At 54.9% G+C, this 19,698-nt stretch overlaps 2 protein-coding genes across 2 annotated transcripts in view; one reads left to right on the top strand and one right to left on the bottom strand.

Annotated features, from left to right (window-relative positions):
- CAMK1G (calcium/calmodulin dependent protein kinase IG) overlaps window positions 1–3,965 on the top strand; it is a 29,548-nt gene extending 25,583 nt beyond the window's left edge. Inside the window, exons 10-13 of the mRNA XM_046682869.1 lie at window positions 1,484–1,571; window positions 1,793–2,217; window positions 2,779–2,906; window positions 3,072–3,965. Of these exons, the coding sequence (XP_046538825.1) occupies window positions 1,484–1,571; window positions 1,793–2,217; window positions 2,779–2,869 (604 nt within the window). The 3' untranslated portion in view covers window positions 2,870–2,906; window positions 3,072–3,965. The remainder of the gene's footprint in view (window positions 1–1,483; window positions 1,572–1,792; window positions 2,218–2,778; window positions 2,907–3,071) is intronic.
- A 969-nt stretch (window positions 3,966–4,934) lies between these two features.
- The window catches only part of LAMB3 (laminin subunit beta 3), a 39,367-nt gene continuing 24,603 nt past the window's right edge, over window positions 4,935–19,698 (bottom strand). The window contains exons 11-23 of the mRNA XM_046682479.1: window positions 19,415–19,570; window positions 18,870–19,066; window positions 18,423–18,534; window positions 17,212–17,590; window positions 15,847–16,007; window positions 15,495–15,715; window positions 15,016–15,213; window positions 14,530–14,674; window positions 10,565–10,772; window positions 10,001–10,142; window positions 9,423–9,599; window positions 8,505–8,658; window positions 4,935–5,442 (exon numbers count right to left, since the gene is read on the bottom strand). Of these exons, the coding sequence (XP_046538435.1) occupies window positions 5,306–5,442; window positions 8,505–8,658; window positions 9,423–9,599; window positions 10,001–10,142; window positions 10,565–10,772; window positions 14,530–14,674; window positions 15,016–15,213; window positions 15,495–15,715; window positions 15,847–16,007; window positions 17,212–17,590; window positions 18,423–18,534; window positions 18,870–19,066; window positions 19,415–19,570 (2,387 nt within the window). The 3' untranslated portion in view covers window positions 4,935–5,305. The remainder of the gene's footprint in view (window positions 5,443–8,504; window positions 8,659–9,422; window positions 9,600–10,000; window positions 10,143–10,564; window positions 10,773–14,529; window positions 14,675–15,015; window positions 15,214–15,494; window positions 15,716–15,846; window positions 16,008–17,211; window positions 17,591–18,422; window positions 18,535–18,869; window positions 19,067–19,414; window positions 19,571–19,698) is intronic.

Here is a 19,698-nt window from a genome sequence, read left to right as displayed (position 1 = left end):
CCTTGTGGCTCCCAAAAACCCATGCTGACTCGTTCACATTGCATGTCCCTGGAATCTGCTTGCCCTGAGCTGTTTTCTGTTGCGACATCCAAGGAGCAGAGCAGTGTTCATCGGGTCCAGCTGGAGATGCAAACAGCATTTAATCGAGCAAGTTTGGGTGGCAGCGTGGTAGTCCAGTGAAGTGCAGGGGGCAGACACAGCCAGGCACTGTCACCCAGCACTAGGGTGCAATACTCAAGGGACACCCAGGAATAGGCAACTCTGTTCTGTTCTTCAGAGCGTCTGTAGTCAAAACTTGCTCTGTATGAAGTGATTTGAGAATAATCATAAAGCAACCAATTGGTAAAGTAGTTAAATAAAAATCTTCAAATTCTTCTCTTTTTCATGCTACACCCCTGCTCAAGAATTTACAATAGCTCCCCACTCCCTACCATAGCAAGCCTCGATTCCTTTGTCTTTCCAGGTTTTCCCTAATCTGGCCTGATCCTTTATCTCCAACTTCATTTCCCAGGATTCCCAACACACCTTCTCTAGTGCAGAAAGGCCTATAGCTATACTTGTCTCCATGCCCACCCCCACCCCATATTCCAAGCTCTTTCCAAACACAACTTGGGTCACACCATTTTCATCACCTAGAATGCCCTGCCTCTTGCCTTGCATGTAGCATCCTTCAGGATCCAGAGCAGCCTCCGTGCTTCACTGCAGCCCTGGCTCCTGCAGTCCAGACAGACCATCCCATCTCTATCAATTACCCAGCTTACTGTGAATTACTCTAGCTCAGGACATGAAACAAGGCTCCACATCCACACTGAAAGCCCCTAGAGGGGGCATACCTCTGTTACTCTTCTGGGTCCCTAAGTGCCTAGCAAGGACTGTGCACATGGCAAGCGTGTGAGGAATACAGAGATGGGTAAATGAGAGCCTAGGGGGACAGGAAGATGGCAGCCTGTATCGGTGGCCTCACTGAAGAAGGCTTCTGGGAGGAGGTGGATACTCAGCAAAGTTTTGAGCTAAAGGATGGTGACAACCCAAGCGCCCTCTGATGCAGGGGTCAGTAAACGTTTGTGTAGAAAGCCAGATAGTAAATATTTTAGGCTTTGCTGGACATACCGTCTCTGTGGCAACTACTCAACTCTGCCATTGTAGCACGGAAGCAGCCACAGCTGGTACCCAGATGAATGGGCGTGTCTGTGTCCCCATAAGACCTTATTTACAAAAACAGGCAACGGGTAGATTGGGCTGACTGGCAGCAGTTTGTTGACCCTGCCCTAAAGCAAGTTGTTCATTTTGCCAAAGCATAGGCCCCCTGTGACCTGCCCAGGGGACAGAGAAGCCTTGGTTCCAGCCCTTTCCTATAGTGGGCTGCCCATCTCCTGGGGCTCTCCACTAGGCTTAACCTGGACCTGCGTGCAGAACCCCTGCCCACTCCCTGGCTGAGTTCCCATAGCCACCCACTAGCTAGGCGTCCCCTCTGCGTCCACAGGATTGACGGAAATACAGCTCTCCATCGGGACATCTACCCGTCAGTCAGCCTCCAGATCCAGAAGAACTTTGCCAAGAGCAAGTGGAGGGTAAGTTGTCCTCTTGGGGAGGTGGGTGGGCTGGGGCTGGGGCAGGGGCTGGTGTAGGGACTTCCCTTGGAGCCTCCCAGCAGACACTGGAGCTCCATGGACCCTCTCTGAAATGAGAAGTGGCACATGGGTTTCAAGAGGCCAGAGGGCAAAGAGAAAGCTTGAGCCTCATGGGCCTCTGAGGGTGGAGAGAGCCAGAGGCTGGTCTTGTGTCTCCTTAGCAAGCCTTCAACGCAGCAGCCGTGGTGCACCACATGAGGAAGCTGCACATGAACCTGCACAGCCCGGGTGTCCGGCCAGAGGTGGAGAACAGGCCGCCCGTCCCTCAAGCCTCAGAGGCTTTGAGACCCAGCTCCCCTGAGATCACCATCACCGAGGCACCCGCCCTGGACCAGAATGTGGCACTCCCTGCCCTGACCCGGCTGCCCTGCAAGCACAGCCCCAGGCCTACTGCCCCCGGGGGCAGGTCCCTCAACTGCCTAGTCAATGGCTCCCTCCGCATCAGCAGCAGCCTGGTGCCCATGCGGCAGGGGCCCCTGGCCATCGGGCCCTGCGGCTGCTGCTCCAGCTGCCTGAGCATTGGGAGCAAAGGGAAGTCCTCCTACTGCTCCGAGCCCACACTCCTTAAAAAGGCCAACAAAAAACAGTACGTATTTTCAGCCAAAGTCAGAGGTTTAGCCATGCTCAGCCTGGGTCTGAAAGAACTCGGGCAACGGGGCTGAAAGAAATTGACCAAAGGGCCTCTCCTGCTCAGATGTTCTGTAGGGTGGGAAGAGCTCTGGATGGGACATCAAGGGAAATGCTTCCAGTACTGTCCCTACCACTCCCTAGCTGTGTGGCCATAAAGTCCATCACTGTTTCTGTTTCTAGTTTGCTCATCTGTAAAATGGGTTGATTGAATTATATTTACCTGCTCCGGCTGCCTCATAAAGGTACTGTAAAAGTAGAGTGAAGCAACAGAGATTATAAATGCCCACAGGAAACTGGGTGCATGTGAATGGTGAGCACTGACCTTGAGTTTCCAGGGCCGCTGTGTTCTGGGGGCAGGAACAGGACTTAGTTGTCTTATTAGACTTTTCTGCAAGGGCTTGTTCTTTCTGAACCTCACAGAGGGAGGGCTGAGTGGATGCCACAGGCACAGAGAACCCTCCCAGCTCCTCTTCCTTCCTCAAAGACTTCATAGCCTGTTGCTTCATTTCCTTCCCAGGAACTTCAAATCAGAGGTCATGGTGCCAGTCAAAGCCAGTGGCAGCTCCCACTGCCGGGCGGGGCAGACTGGAGTCTGTCTCATTATGTGATCCCTGGAGCCTGGCCCTGTGTCACTACAATTTTCAGGTGAGGGGACCAGAGGCAGGGGGGCCAGGGTGGGCGGCACAGGGGTGGCGGGGAAGGAGAGCTTCTGTCCCAGAAGGAAAGCCCCATCCAGAGTCTGAATGACAGGGTCTGAGGGGTGCCAGAGGCGGCAGCCTCACCCCTACCCTGAACCTCTTTCCTCTGCAGGAGAGATGTTCAACTCTTCTCTGTCCTTCCAAACCTGGAGTCTACCCTGCAGTGGGAGGAAGGGGGGCAAGCAGAGCAGGGCCTGGCAGGAGCGGTTTCAGATCGGAAGCAGCACACTGCTGCCGCCTGGGGCAGACCCTCAGAGAAGGCCCAGGAGTGAGCCCCAAGATGCACAGGCGTCATTGAAGCCACGGGCAGGAGGAGCAGCGTCCGCCGGCTTCCAGGTCTCCCTGACCTGCCTGCTCTGTGCCCCCACACCCTACGTGCCGTGGCTCTGTGCAGTGTACGTAGATAGCTCTTGCCTGGGTCTGTGTTGTTTGTCGTGAAAAGCTTACGGGCTGGCCAGGCTGCCTCACATTCTCCGAGCAAAGCCATATGGAGCATCTACCCAGACTCCCTGCTCAGCACACTCTCGCTCCTGCCTCTCAAGCCTTTGTCCTCATGGCCAGAATGGGCTCATTAATGCAGTTGCCCGCCCACCTGCACGAATGACAGGCAGCTCCATGGTCTACCTGTGAGCCCTCAAAGTCCAAATCCTTAACTCCAGCATTAGCTCCCAACCACGCCGAGACCCCGCCAGCCTACTCGCAACATACTTCTGGACCACCTCCCTCCCTCCCCAGTCCAAAGGCCTCCAAGATGAAAAAGAATGAAATCCGTGACTAAGTACTATGAGGAATTATGATCCGGGCCAGATGCCCTCCACACACACACCCAATTAAATTGGAAGTTGACTATTTTAATTTCAACCAATAATTCTAATCCTGCTTCTGCTCTGCCTTTTTCTCCATGAAAATCAGGCACAATATTCCTGTCCCTCCCGAGTTTTCTCGCCCCCCACCCCCTCCAGCTTCATGCTCAGTGTTGTGCTCAATAAATGGACATATTTTTCTCTATGAGGCTTCGTTTGGTTCTTCTCAACCTCAGAAGCAGCTCAGGGACTCCTGAGCCTGTGTGGAGTAGAAAGTGTGTGGAGAGCTGAGGTCAGGGCGAATCAAGGTGTGGTCGTAGCTGACATGGATGGGGAGCACGGTGTGCCAAGCACCTAGTGACATGAGTTCCTTGTACTGATTCATTTACTCCTCAGAACAACCCCTTGGGGTCGGCTCCGTGGGAGCCCAGACAGTCTGGCTCCAGCATCCATTCTCCTAATGACTGTATTAGATGAACAAGAATCTGAGGCCCAGCTCTGCCCTGCCACGTCTGTGACCACGGGGAAGTTACTGAGCCTTTTGTGCCTTGGTTGCCTTACCTGTCAAATGGGAACAACAGCACCCCCTATTTCACAAGGTGATGCAGATGATGTGTCTAGCACACCACTCAATAAATAATTAATATGATTAATAATGATCAAGAAGTTAATGGAGACAAAATGCCTAGCAGTACCTGGGCCATGGTTAGCACACAGGTGTTCATGCCATTCCCATATTTGCCCCCCATACACATCCACACACACATATATATCTGTTTACAACTTCTCTTTGAGATCCCAAGAGGCACAGACTCTAGTCTCGCTGCTGCCTCTAGGAGCTGTGTGAATTTGGACACCTTACTTTCCTTCTCTGGATGTCTATTTCCTCATCCGTAAATAGAAACTGGATCACTGTTCAAAGATGAAAATGGCTCCTCTGGTCTATCAAGGATGGAATGCATTGGGTCCCGGGGGCAAAGGGGTCCAGTGTGCCCGAGTCTGGGTGACGAGCAAGCTGGACTGAGCAGAGTGGGGCAGCCTATGCATCATACACCACCAGGCCTTACGCTTGAGCAGAGGAGAACCCAGGAACCCCAAATGAGAGATAGAAAAGAGGGGCAAAGCTTTCCTTAATGGGGAGAGAGACCATTTTCCCTCTTTGAACCTCCAGGTTTCTTTCCAAAGATTTTATTGGACTTTTCATTTGTACATCACTTTCTGTGAAGTTTTTGTGTTGGTCCAGGATTCAGCCTCACTGGAGGATGAAGGGTGAGGACACTGCCCAGCCAAGCTCCCTCCACTTGAGAGCTGCTAGTCACAGTGACATGGCCCACCTCTACGATCTCTCTCCCTTGGATGTAGTGGTCCCATCTGCTCAGGCTCAGCTGCAGCCCAGAGTAATCTTAATAGCTGCACACCAGGGGTGGTCCAGGTGGTCCTGGAGGTTGCATAAAAGTCTCCTCGAGCTGGAAAGTATTCAAACCCCATCTGCCCCCCCCCCCCCCCCCAGAAGCAAAGAGGGCAGCGGCTGGAAGCTGGAGCATCACTTGCAAGTGGCATAGTAGAGCACACGCCCGTTAATGTAGTCACGGATCTGCTCCACGCGCTTCTCCAGCCCTGTCAGGTCCGCCGAGCGAAGCATGATGGCCTGGCTCCCCCGCTGCAGCTCTGACTCCATGTCTGCGGGCAGATGGAACAGCAGAGGGAGGAGGAGGAGCTGGTGAGACACCCAGAGACTCCCAACCCTTCCTTCTCCTCTCACCCACCTGGAGGCAGCACCTGCAGGAGCAATCACCTCTAGGGGAGGCTGGCCTCCAAGGCAGCTCTCTCCAGCCTCATGCCTCCCCAGCCCCAGCCCACTCTTAGAAAAATGTGGCCAGACCCAGGGAACCCTCACCCCAATTAGCCACCTGACCCCACCCTTGTCCTCTGCTCTAGGCTCTCAGTTATCCCAGACTGAGAAGGGAGGACACTAGCACCAAGATTAGCAACCCACTGCTGTTGGACCCAGAGAGCTGCCATCCCACCAACGATCCTTAAGTGGGCACCACGGCAAAAGAGCTGGTGGGTGACCAGAATTCCTCCCCATTCTCCCTCCCAAAATGCTACTCCAGATACATCTAGTCCTCCCCCTCCAGTCCACTCTGCAAACCACCACTAGATGTGTGTGGAGGGTTGGAAAGACTCCGAAGTGATCAAGTCCAGCCTGTGCCTCCTGTCACCCTAGACAGGAGGCCCCTCCACCGCATTCATGAGAGCTGGCACCCAGCCTCAGCCTGAACTTTTCCAGCAATAGGGAGGAGAGCACTGCGCCCCAAGGCTCCAACTTGAGGCAGCTCTAGTTGTTAGAAATGTCTTCTCATTAAACCAGAATTTGACCCCTTCTTGCTTCCACTGGAGTGTCCCAGATCTGTCTCCTGGGGGTTTCTGTTTCTGTTGTTAGTGCAGTCGAATCAACTGTGACTCCTAGTGATCCCATGTACAGCAGAGGGGACTCCTGCCTGGTCTTTTTGCGCCATCCTCCCACCTTCTAGTGCTGTATCAGACAATGCTCCACTGCCATTCACAGGATTTTCATGGCCAATTTTTTTGCAAGTGGGTGGCCATGTTCTTCTTCCCAGTATGTCTAGTCTGGAAGCTCCACTAAAACCTGTCCACCATGGGTGACCGTGCTGGAATTTGACATACCAGTAGCATAGCTTTCAGCATCACAGCTGCCCACAGCTGCCAAATGACAACCAACAGATGGGTGGTGTGATTCTCTAAGTGGAAACGAACCCAGCCACGGTGGTGAGCGCACCGAATCTTAACCACTGGACCACCAGCACCGGCTCTCCTGGGGGTGTAGGAATATATTTGCCCTCCCACATGGCAGTCCTTCAAACGTCTGAGACTCATCTTCTCCAGATTAAGCCTCCCTAGTTCCTTCATCCATTCCTCATCTGACATAATTATCAAGCCCTTCCCTACCTCCCAACCCTGGTCAACCTCCCTCCGAATGTGTGCAGGTCTGTCAATATTCCTTCTGCAGATATAGTAGCCACCACTGAACACCACTGCCCAGGTGGTATCCTATCAGCAGCGTGTAACAGGGTTATTACCGGGCTGCATTCAGCCAGTGGGCACTCACATGGACCTATGGGCTGATAAAACACTGAAATTTTAACAACTGCTATTCTGTTCCCTGGTCCCAACCCCCAGAAGCCCCCTGTGCATGATATTCCCTATAATCCTGCAAATAAAGGTTAATTCCTGCAAGCAAGTAAATACTTGTTCCAGTGCTACAACCTGGGCCTTTTCTGGTTGGTAGATGCATGACACACCAGTTACTAAATATTTTTCATATCATCCCTGAGCCATTACTGAGCCTTCTTTTGTCTGCTTTGGATTTATTGGCTCTTTTGGCAGTGGCAAGACACTGATGACTTATATCAAGCTAACAGTTACTCAAAACTCTTGGGTCTTTTTCAGGTGAGTGACAACTCATATGTGCTTATCACTTACCAGTTGCAAAGCGTTTTCAGTTATATCAGCCACTAAGAAGCCAGGCCTCACCTGAGCTGTACTTGTGAGTTTAGGTCCAGACAACGCCAGAGTGGGAGATAATTTTTCTCCTTATTTAATTTCATCCTGCTAGTTTCAGCCCATCCTTTTAGATTTCTGAGATTGCCTTACAATACTGGTTCTGTTATCTAGCGTATTAACTATTTGTCGTCCATAGATTTGATAAGCAAATTCTTTATCTTCATATAAAACATTGATGGGCAAGTCCAGGGCATACACTGACCCAGCCTCTGGATACTTCCATCTAGGTCAGCTCCTCTTGCCTTACCCTTCAGCTGTGACTGCCCATAGTCTCATATTTACTCACTGTCTTCTCCATAGTGTCCACCTGGCTTACCAAACAGATTTTTGTCAAAAGCTTTCTCTAAAATTCAGAGAAACTCTGGTTGTGGCATTCACTAGGCACACAAATGCAATGACCCCATCATCACATCCTAGAGATTGAGCCTGGTTCCTGGAAATCTCTGTTCTCCTTTCAGGGGAACCTCAGCACTCTTTCAAAATCTCCTCTCATTATGTCTCTGCCGTATTCAAAACACTTGGGTGGTTTCTTACTGCCTCTGGGGCTGGGTCTACCCTCCTCATCCTGGCATCAAGGCCAAACACCTAGACCCAGACACACTGACCCCATGCTACTCCTCTCTGACCTGTTCTGGTCCTCATCAACCCTCCTCTCCTGCTGGGTGGTCCTGCTCCCATCCTCAGAACATGCCTTCTTCCTTCCCACCCACCCTGTCTTGATGTCCCTCCTCTTCCTCACAGCCTCTCCCAGGCTGACACATCCTTCCAAGTCCACCTCAAATTTTATCTTGTCTGAACATTACCTTCACTGACCATTTCCCTCTGTCAATTTATCCTCTGAACACCTAGAGCTCTTATTATTTGGGTTCCTATCACAGCCCTCCTTGTGCTGTTAAATACAGCTTCAAGAATCTTATGGGCAATAGGAAATATGGCCCCATCTGGATTGCATGCTTCTTGAGGGCAGGCCAAGTCTTGGGAACATCTCTGCACTCCCCACAGCCCCATCATTGTGTCTCGTACTTACTAGGTGCTCAGGAAATCCTGACTGATCTCACTCCCTTAGCACTGCTAGCTCCAATAAGAGTGGGCCTCAGAAGCCCTGGTTGGTCCCAGCCTTTAAGGATGCCCTGCAGTCCTCAGGACCATTCTCTCACCTTTCATCCTGTCCATCATCTCCATGGTCTCCCCGAACAGTTCCTCTGCCTCCGTCTTGACGCTCAGGATCCGGCTGCCCTGCTCTCCCAGCATGGGGCTCCGACCCAACCGGTCCTTCAGCTCAGCATACTTTTGCTTTATTCTGTCAAATCCCTGAAAAAGGTAGAACAGTCTCAGTCTCACCATCATCACCATTGAAAGTCCTAAAGACCTTTGGCTAAAGAACTTGACATCACTTGAACCAACACAAGGAGATAAGGTGCCTCCTAATATTCCCAACGGGTTGGTTTTACCTAAAAAAACCCATGTGCCACAAACTATATCTTAAACTTCCTCTGTATTTCCTTCCCTCCATCTGCAGGTCCTGTCATCTCCCACCTCACTTCCAGCACGGTGCCAGGCACATACTTGTCACTTAACATGTACACTTGGCAGCATGGCCATTGTATAGCGACTGCAAGTGCTAAAGTTCCTGGCACACTAGAGACATTGAGAGTGGCTCTTTGAGCTTCTCTCTGATCTAATTCTGACAGTGATGGGGCTCAGGTTAGGCTAAGTCAAGAGTGTCTGTCTGGGCTGGGTAGCCACAACAGGGCACAAGCTCTGGATCGGGCGTCAAGAGACCTGCTTTGAAGACGAGCTTTGGGCCTGGACAAAGTTATCACCTCATCTGTAAAAGGAGGGATATTGGACCAGATCATTTCCAACATCCCTGAACCAGCTACGCTAAAGGCATATTGAGGTAGAATTCAGATGTCTAGCCAGGTTTGGGTTAATCCTGAAGCCCCTTCTGGTTATCCTAGAAGATCTGCTATTCTCATTGCTTTTGAGCAATCTTATGAAGTGTACAAAGTCCTCTCCCACTCAGGAACCCCTCATGACTGCACTTCCTCAGGCTGACTCTGCCCTCCCTGTACCTCCTGGGCACTCAGTGCCCGCTCACTGGCGTCCTCCGCGAGCTGCTGGGCCTGGGCTGCCTGCGCCCGCTGCTGCCTGGCCAGGCGGCGGAGCGTCTCCATTCGTGCTCGGAAGTCACCCAGCTGCTCCATCATGCCAGTCACCAGTCTTTCCGCTGGCCCCAGTACCTGCTGAACCTTTGTGGAGAGAGAGACACCTGGGGTCTGTGGTGGGTCTCATAGGCAGTGGCCTTCGTTGTTCTTTTCTCCATCTCTTCAGGCAGCTAAAATTCTCAACAAGCAGGACATCACCATTGCCCCTCCCAATCCCCTATCTGTCCTCTGGCATCCACTCCTCCTCCTTTTCCAGCTCAGCTGACCCCACCCCCACTGCAGCTCAGAGCCCGCCCCTGCCGGCTGCACTGGCCACAAGACCAGAAAACCAAAGGCTCAAAGTCAGGCCCAGGGCTTGTAACCCTCTTTCATTAGGTCCCCAGCTCAGTTTCCTTCCAGGTCACTTTCTGGCATCTTCTATGTCTTATGCCTGAATCCGTCTGTTCATTCCCAAATATGGGGGGAAGGAAGCCATAACACCTCACCTCCGTAACCCTGTCCTGGATAAGCCGGAGGGAGCGGCTGGTGCCTTGCATGGTGTCCTGAGCTTCCTGCAGAGCCACCGTGCCATGCCGCAGGTTCCCTACCACGTCCTCCACCTGGCCCTCCACTGCATGGGCGCGGCTCCTGGGGCCAGGGGAGCAGAAGGGAGAGGGGAGAGAATGAGCGAACAGTGAAGGAATAGTGTGGATCCCTCCCTCGCCAGTCCCAGAGAACATCCTTCCCAGCCAAGACAAAAAGGGGAGCATTTACTCAGTAGCTCTTCCACCCCAGGACCCCACTGAGCAGACGTGATGAATGTGTTATGTCTGAGACACGCTTTGGGCACAGTTTCCAATGTGGAAGACCAGGCCATGCCAAGTTAAGTTCACCCTGGATGCTGTGTATCACTTTCCATCCCTCACCATAGTAAGCACCCGTCCTGTCTCCCAGCCCCCCTGTACCCTTCTGACTTGCAGAAGTTCTTCTCTCGCTTCCAGCAACAGAACTGGGGAGCCATACACCAGCCCAATCCAATCGGGGCAGAAGTTCAAGGCCTCGAGCCATACCTGGCCTGCTCAGCCTCAGCCTGGAGCCTGCGCGCCCGAGCAATGTCCTGCTTGGTCTGGGACAGCACCAGGTCCACGTTGGGGAGCCTGGCTGCAATGGCCTGGATCTCATTCATCTTCTGCAGGACTGTGACAGAGTCTGTGGGCAGCCACAGGGCCAGCACGGCCTCGCTGACCTCCTGGATGGTGGCTGCGTCAGTGTCAGGGTCTGGAAGACAGCTGTCCATCAGATCGAGGGAGCCCAGCTACCCCTACCCAAGATCAGAGCAGCACCCATGAGAAGCACCCACTGTGGCATCTCCACCCCGGCTGCCCAAGGAGCTGCCGTTCCCTCTTGGGCACATTCAGGCGCCCATTCTCTGAGAATTTCTGGGAATGCTGTGGGAGGATGATTGTCGGCACAGCTGTGGCAACTAAGTGGCGCCACAGGAAGCTGCAGCTGGGGAGAAGGAGGTGGTGCCAGACAGCTGGTACCGAACAATGCCTGGAGCACAAGCATCATCAGCCCTAAACTGGGAAGAGTCCAGGAACTGGAACCACTTCCTTGGCAACAAGACCCCTTCCGTGTGCCCCTCCTCAGGCCAGAATGCTCATTTTTGCAAAGGCAGATGAAGATTATCAGGTCTTGGCTCAAGTGTCCCCTTCTCAGGGAGGCCAGCCCTGGCCATCCAACCTAGAATCACAACCTCCGCCCTATACCAACACTCCTCATCTTCCTGCTCTGCTTTCTCTTTCTCCCTAGCATCCCATCGCCCCCCACATGCCGATGCTTAGCTCGTTTATCTGGTTTAGTGTCTGTTACAAACTCCATGAAGGCAGGGACTGGGTTTTGTTCACAGCTACCTCCCCAGCCACCAGCACTGTGCCTGGCACATGGAGGCACTCCGTGTTTGTAGAGTGAATAAACGATTGAAAGGGCTCCAGATCCAGGCTTCCCCTTTACTATTCAAGCAACCTGGGGCAAGTCAAAGGGTTGCTCTGAGCTCAGTTTCCTGATCTGTGAAATGAGAATAACGATCCCCAACCCGAAGGGATGAATTGAAACAATTAATTAGCAAGAATTCTACAAACTACCTCCGGGTGAGAGAGTAAGGTCAGAAGTGCAGAGACCGCATCTCCTGCCCACCTCTCCTCATTCACTTCTGTGGCTTCCACTGGTACTGCTGTGGTAGGAAGGGGGCGCCCACCCACCCAGACAGTTTGCCCTGGGGTTCTCTGCAATCAGAAGGTTTTCTCTCCAGCTTCCTACACAGGTCCCAGCCCCAGTCCCCTCCCCCTGCCAGGAGGAGGGACATTCCTGGAAGACGGCAGCCATGCCTCGTCCACTGTTGTGTCCCTTCAGAGCCAGAGCAGCACCCTGCAGGAGCCCAAGGCCTAATTGTGGTTGAGTTTAACCAAATGGACATACCCCCAACTACAAGCTTCCATGAGGACCTCCCCACAGAGACTGCCACCCTCTCATCTAACTCAGTGTCCGACTCACAAAACAAGGCTTTATATGCACCTTCCCCAGAGAGCCTCCCACCACGAGCACACTGCCGTGTGCAGCTCTGGCCCTGCCTTTGCCCCGCATCACGTCAGCGGTGCCCATGGGCTCGGTCTGCCTTGAACTCAGTTTCATGGGCTCCCGAGTCTCTGGGTGGGCTCAGTAAACTTTCACTGCTCTGAACAGCAGCATGCAGGCAACTGAGACTGAAAATCAAATGAGACTGGATCCCTGCCCCCATGGAGCTCGAAATCAAGTGGGACAGACAGACACATCACCAACCCTGAGTGACAGGGGTAACACAGGGTGCTAGAACGGATGGTGGAGGGCGCCTAACCCAGTCTGACAGGTCCAGGGAGGCTCCCTGGAGACGGGGTCCTTAGAGGATTCTTAGAGGATGAGTAGGAACTAGCCAGGTTGGGAGAGGTGGGGCAGGAGAGACAATCCAGGGAGAGGAAAAATATCAGCAAAGGCCCGGAAGCATGCGTGTGTGTGTGTGTGTGTGTGCGTGCGTGCATGCCCGTGTGTGTCTGTCTCATGGGGCAATAATTAGAGTGTGGACTAGGGAGTGAGATGAATCCTCCCTGCACTCCCTCAAAGCTGGACGCCCTTAGGCAGGTTACTTAACCTCTCTGTGCCTAGAGTCCTCCCCTGCAAAGTGGTAGGCAGTCAGGATTAGATAATGTAATACACATGAAGCATGTAGACAGTGCCTGGCACTTAGTAAGAACTCAACAAACCTGAATTATTATTTTCGTCAGTTCCAGTTGAAGACCTGGGAAAGATGACGTCTCCCCGTTCCTCCAAGGCCTTCCACTCTCCCCCCCACGCTGTGAGCCTGCGAGCCAACAGTAGCTAGTGCATGCGTCTCCCACACCAGGACCATGGAGACTAGAACCCACTGCCATGGAGACTGAATTGTCCCGGGTCCCTCCCAGGGGCCCGGCCTCTCTCAGGCCCTGCTCCCTCTCTCCCCCTGGTCCCATCAAAGGACCTGAGACACAAGTAGAACTGAGAGGACAAAAGGGGGCTCACAGCCCTGCAACCCCTGCCTGTCCATGAGTCCGGGCTGCACCCCAGAGAGACTTCCTACCTGCCTCCCACCCCCTGGCTGGGGCGGATGCCGGGGGTGGACATTCAGCTTCCCTCTGCTCGACTCAGGGGAAGACTTCCTCATCTGTGAGTCCACCCCAAACTTTGGCCTGCCCCTCTGTCCACATCGTCATTTGTCGGGCCCCATCTCCCTGCATCCCCAGGTAACACTCTCCCCCATTCTGGGGCTCTCTGGGAGGCTGACCCCAGCACAGCGTCAGGCCAGCCATGGGACCCCAGTGGATCCTCCCGGCCTCTCTCATTCTGCCATCACATCCAGGAGCGAAGACACCACAATAGTAGCGAGAAGAGCCAGTGTCGTTACACCAAGCCCTCAGCTCATATTCACTGGGCTCCCAGCCAAGCAAATTCCCTGGCAGGGATCAGAAATCTAATAATATCAACTCATATTCCTGAGGCACCTTTAATTTTTTCAAAACACATTTTGTGTCAGTTACTCGATCCCCAGAATAAACCTGTGAAATACTACCATCCCGGTTTGCAGAAGCGAAAGATGAGGCAAAGAGAAAAGCAACCTGCCCAAAGTCACACAGGTTTCCTGAGTCCTGTCCAGGAACCCTTCTAGTCCCCAGGGCGGCAAGGGAGGGGATTCAGTTCATTTATTCATTCAACCAACGTTGGGTGCTTTTCTGTGTCTGGCCTTATGCTAGGTGCCAGTGACACGGTGAACAAGACAGACAGCCCTTCCTGCCCTCTCAGAGTTTACAGTCTAGCAGGGAGACAAACAGCAAACTTGCAGCAAAATGAATTCAACACCCACAGGCTCAGAGCAGTGCAATGAAGGCCAGACAGCCGAGGGGACCAGGAGGGGAGGGGGACACCAGATGAGGTAGTCGGGAAAGGCCTCTTGAGGGAGATGATATTTAAGCTGAGACCTTGAGGGCAGGAATCAGCAGCCTTGGAAAGAGCATTCCAGGCAGAGAAAGAGCAAGTCAAAGTCTCCGAGGCGCCAAGAGGCTGGCCTGTTCAGGGACAGTTGGTGAGCAAAGTGGGGAGGACACAAGGCCACCTCCGGGAGGTGAACAGAGGCCATGATAAGGAGTTGGGAGTTTATCCCAAGATCAAAGGGAAGCCAGTGAAGGATTTTAGGCACAAGTGGGATGTGATCCCACTTACACATTTTTCAAAGATGTTTCAGGCTGTTCTGTTGAGAACAGACCATAAGGGAGCGGGGGGGGGGGGGGGGGCAAACCACTAGAGGGCCGGGGTGGCCATCCAGGCAAGTGATGGGGGCCTGGCCCGGGTGGCGTGGAGATGAGGGAAGGAGGCAGCTGGCTGATGAACTAGATCAGGGACGGGGCACAGGGGGACTAGGGACAGGCAGGAGTTGAAACATCAGCCAAGGGAGGGCAAAGGCCAGGCTCACCTGAGAGGAAGTCCCGGACCTGCTGGATGAGGAGCCGCGTGCGTTGGACATCTTCCTCCATCTGGGAGCGGCTGGTGCTCACCTGGGTCTCCAGGCGCTGAGCATCTGATTGCACCTGCGACGCAGCTTCCTCGGCTGCCCTGATCTGCCAACACACGGTGTAGGTCAGCAGTGCTCAAAGCCCCAAGAGAGCCTCTCAGCAGCCCCCAAGGATTCTGTGGACACCTGCTACCTGAGACCTACCTGGGAAACATTTGTAACTAACCCGGTTTGGCCCCAGAAGAAATGATGTGGAGTCGGCTAAAAAAAAACCCCAAAACACTTGCCCCAAACTCTCTCTCTCACTTGCTGTGGGGCTTTGGGCAAGTCACCTGACATCTCTGGGCTTTCGTCTCCTAACTGTAAAACAGGAGCTGTGACTTGCCCAGGGGTTCTGTCCCCACTGCCTCCTGTTACAGGTGCCCAACCCACCTCGGCCACACCTACCATCTGCCTGGTCTGCTGGAGCTGGGCATTGAAGCCCTGCAGCTGCTTGGCCACCTGCCCCGCCGTCCAGAAGGCCCCACCCGCCCTGGGGAGAGTGCCTCTGCAGTGGGAGCCACAGGTTGTGCCATTATCTCGGGGACACAGTTCTCCAGGGCATGCTCCTGGAGTGCAGGCCGTCTGCCTGGAGCCCCCACAGAGCTGTGGAGAGAAGGGAGTGTCAAGAGGGTTCCCAAAGCTCCCCAACAACCACTCCCATCCCATACCCCAGGGAAACAAACAGCCAGACATCTCCACGGCAACCAGGCCCCAGAGATTGTTTCCTTGGCAACCGTTGAGCACTCGGTGAGGGGCCAAAGGTTGGGATGGGTCGAGGAGTGGGGTAAGTTCACATTGCCCCAAGGGGAAACGTGTACTAGCAGTTGGGTGTGACAAGCTGGGATAGGGGTCTCCAGGAAGCGGGGCTCCGTGACATGAGTCACCTTGTTGATAGTGGGTGTCAGATCAGGCAAGGAAGCCATCTCCAGCCTCAGGGCCGAGAGCTGGGGGCCACTGGCCCCTCCTCCTGCTCCGATCTGCTGCTCCAGCCCCTCTGCCTCTCTCCAGCTGTCCCTGAGCTGTTGCAGCAGGCGGGAGCTTTCGGAGACCTGCTGAGCGGCCTGGGATGACCGCTGGTAGGCTGCAGTCAGCATCCGGAAGGCTCCTGTGGGAAGAAGAGAGGGGAACTGAGCTGCCCCTGGACCTGGAGGCCTGAAGATGCAGGAGGAGCAGGAGCGGAGCCGCGGTGTGGGGTGCACGGTGATGCGTGTGGCTGTCTGAGGTCCCCCTCCTCACCTGAAGGATCGGCACCATGTAGTTCTTCAAACTGCTCCCTCTTGTGCTGATACATAATGAGGAGGCGATTGAAGCTTTTGTCCAGACCCTCCAGGTCTCCCGAAAGGGACAAGGTCCCCTCCTCTAGGGGCAGATCCAGCTGCAGGCCCTGGAGACTCCGCCTGAGATGGGAGAGGAGCTTTCACTAAAATATAGGAGGTGGATTGCCCTCCCAGAACCAGCCATCCCCTGGGAGAAACCGCGACTGAGTCAGGAAAAACCGAGGCCTTCAGCAAAGGCCACAGAACAGGGGACTTCGCAGGCTGAAGAGGATCCTGCTGAGCAAAGGCTGGGAAGGCCATGCCGCCTTCCTCCAACCCTCTGCAGACAGATCCATAAAAGTCTCTCCTTCCTTGACTTGTGTGACCCTAACCCTCCGGATTCTCCTCCACCTCCCCCAGGGGCTTCCATGAGGAGTGTCACCGCCTCGTCTCCACAGGCTGACTTCAGCCACGACTTGCACAGCGAGGCTCCCAAGTGTCTTCTGCAGTCACACCTCCCCCCTGAGCCCCCATAACTGCTGCCTGCTGGTTGTCTCCACCTGAAAGGGGGTCAGGATCCACCTGCTCAGGCCCACACGCCTGGAGCTTTCAGAGGCTCCTCTCTTCCCCACGCGCTTTGCAGCGCCACCAACCACAGCTCCCTCCTGCCAGCCTCGCATCCTCCACCTCCAGGCTCTGCTGGGCATGGACCTGTCCTGGCATGGAAGCCCTCCCCTGCCTGCGTTCACAGCCTACCAAGTGCCTATGAGCTCATGACACAGTTTCGAGACTTGGGTCAGTCACATCCCTGGATGGCTCTGGGCACCAACAGTCAGTGAGTGAGTGCTCAGGGAACGCAAACTAATTATAGAAACTTCCAGAACCAAATCTCACTAAGAAGGCGCCTCCATGGTAGGAGGGGGTTGTGGGTGGGACTGCTCCCATTCCAAAGACAAATACTAGTTATTTTTAGGGCCCTGCCTCTCGGTGCCCTCCACCAGGGTGACTAATTCAGAGCTGACTCTCCCACAGGCAGCGCCAGGCACTTGAGAGAACGTGGGCTTGGCTCCTGCCTGTGCTCCTCTTACCTCTGCTCTGCCCCTCAGTGGCTGAGTGGCTCTGTCACATCACCTATCTGTGCCTGTCTCCTCACCTGCAAAACGGAAGTAATAACACCCACCACACCATCCTGCCAGGACTGCTGTGATGGTTCAGAGAGAGAGCTCCATGAAATTGCCTTGTACACTGCAAAGGGCTGTGCCGATGTCAGGAAGGCCCAGTGTGCCCCTTATGTGAATCCAGGTCGTATAATTCTTCTAAGTGCTTAGCACAGAGAGGGAATTACCTGAGGGAGAGGATGGCATTGGCCACCCAGGCCACCTCCTGCTCTGGGAACACGGTGCTGCCAAGAATTGCTTGGATCTGCTCAATCTTGCTCTTCGCATCCTGAATCCGAGAGGCCAGACCGCGGTCCTCCAAGCCGGGCCCAGCCCACAGGCTGGCGGTGGTGTTTCGGAGGCCACTGAGGCGCCGGGCCTGTTCCCGGAGGTCCGCGTCATAGCTCTGGAAGCAAGGGTGGCAGGCCACGCACACCGGGTAGCGGTCACAGTAGCCTCGCTGGCACTGGTCGCAGCGGGGCCCAGTCAAGCCGGGGCGGCAGAGGCAGTGGCCTGAGGCCTTGTCACAGCCTGGGCCTTCAGTTCCCCGGAAGTCACAGTCACAGGCTAGGGGGGGAGAAAGGGTGGTCAGAGGCGGGGGGCAGGGAGACTAGGGTGTCTGGTTGGAGAGCCCTGAAGAGGAGGTCTGACCTCAGGATCCTTCTACAGGACGGAATAACAGACCATCGAGGACAGAACAAAATCATGGTAACAACAGCAAGAAAAGCAAGCACTTACTTGGCACCTACTGTGTGCCAGGCACTGTGCTAAGTCTCCCACACACATCCCATGCATGTGACCTTCACAACCGCTCTGTGACAGAGGTAGCCACCCCTATTTTCCCATTTTCATAGATGGGGCAGGTGAGGCACAGAGAGGTTAAGTACAGTGGGCCCCTTCCCCAGATGAGGAAACTGAGGCGCAAAGAGGGGGAGCGACTGGCCCCAAGTCATCTGTAAGCAGGGCAGAGCTGAGAGCAGACCCGGTCTGCATGCTCCAAGTCCCCTGCTCTTGTCACTGCTTGTCAAGCTGACTCTGGGGAGACGACACCTTTCTGCCTCAGGACTCACTTTCTCCATCTGTGAACAGGGAAGGCACGTCCGCCCCTCCCTGCCACTGTCCTGGACGTGACTCTGGGAAATGCTTCCTCAAGGCAGCGGGGAGCAAAGCAACCCTCCTGACCTAGGGACATGGGGACGGCCTGACGTCAGCTGGCCCTGGGGCTGGGAGTCTATGCCGACTGGTGTTATGGGGAGCAGACCCTCTCAGGGGGTTGCCAGGGCCCACATCACATGTACCAATACCAAAAGTCCTCCCAGACCACAGACCCCCCACCACAAGCCCGCCCAAGCACTCATCCCGCCACAGCCTCAGCGTCCCCCGCTCAGTGAGCGCGCACCTCGGCATCCCGCGGCTGCATCTCCATAGGTCCTGTCAGGACACTGGCGGATGGCTGCAGCACTGCAGGTCAGGCCACCAAACCCTTCCCGACAGGGGCACTGCCCTGTTAACTGTGGGGGGAGAGCACCGTCAGGGAGCCTCCCTCACAGGCTGGGCCTTGCCCAACCTCCCTGGTGTGCCCCCAGAACAAGGGGTCCCACCCAAAGACAAACTCTGAAGTCGAAGCTCAGAATGGCCCTGCAGAAGGTGTGGCAAATACGGCATTGCCGAAAGCTGAGGGCCACAGAGGGAGGGACATTTGGTGGCCTCCTCAAAGGGGAATGGGGACAGAAGCAGCCAGTCTGACTTGGGAAAGGCCTGAGAGGCTGCGTAGAGAGGAGACAGAAGCGGGTGGACAGGACCCCTTTCCTGCTGAGGGTCCCCCAGGGCCACCCCCACTGCATACCTGGTTGCACTGGGGGCTGAGGGAGTTGCGGGGGTCGCAGGCACACGGTTCACAGCCCCGACCACTGGCCAGCTTCCAGTGGTGGGGAGCACACTGGTCACATTTGGGGCCCACCACATGGGGCAGACACAGGCAGCGCCCACTCTCCTCGTCACATGGCATGTCTCGCCGGGACCCCAGGACACTGCAGTCACAGCCTGCAGGAGGGAGAGCTGCTGAGCTCCAGGGATGGCCCCCAAAGGACATGCATCAAGGAGGGGGCCCATCTTGGGAAAAGAAGCAAGCAGGGCCGTTCTCTCCAGGTAACCTGGCTGACTCACAAGGCCTCTGTGTCTTCCCACCAGTTCCAGTACCTGGCAGCTTGGCCACCTGCCCTCCCACCCACTGGCTGACTCAGTCCCACCTTCCAACCTGGACCTGTGCTGCCATCTGCTGGAGGCCTGTAGCACAGCAGCTGGCACACAGCACAGCGAGCAGGGCAGGTCACAGGTCTCGTGTCCCATGCAGCCTGCCCCACACCATGGCAGGCTGGGGCCCCTACTCACGGTGGCAGCCCTGCGGGTTGGCGTAGGTGAGTCCTGTAAATCCTGGCTTGCACAGGTCACAGCGCTCCCCCTGCACATGCTCCTTGCACACGCACTGCCCGGTCAGTGGGTCACAGGGAGCCCCCGGCACTGCCCCATCAGGATCACACTCGCAGGCTGAGGGACAAAAGCAGCCACCGCAGCAGGAACAAAGAAGAAAAGGAGGGAGTTAGGAATGTATTCCAGGAGCCAGATTCCGGGTTCAAATCCTCGTTCCACCACTTACTGGTTTACAACCTTAGTCA

Source organism: Equus quagga, chromosome 13, assembly GCF_021613505.1.
Source record: "Equus quagga isolate Etosha38 chromosome 13, UCLA_HA_Equagga_1.0, whole genome shotgun sequence".
Classification (NCBI taxonomy): domain Eukaryota; kingdom Metazoa; phylum Chordata; class Mammalia; order Perissodactyla; family Equidae; genus Equus; species Equus quagga.
This window is presented reverse-complemented; position numbering and strand designations above follow the sequence as displayed.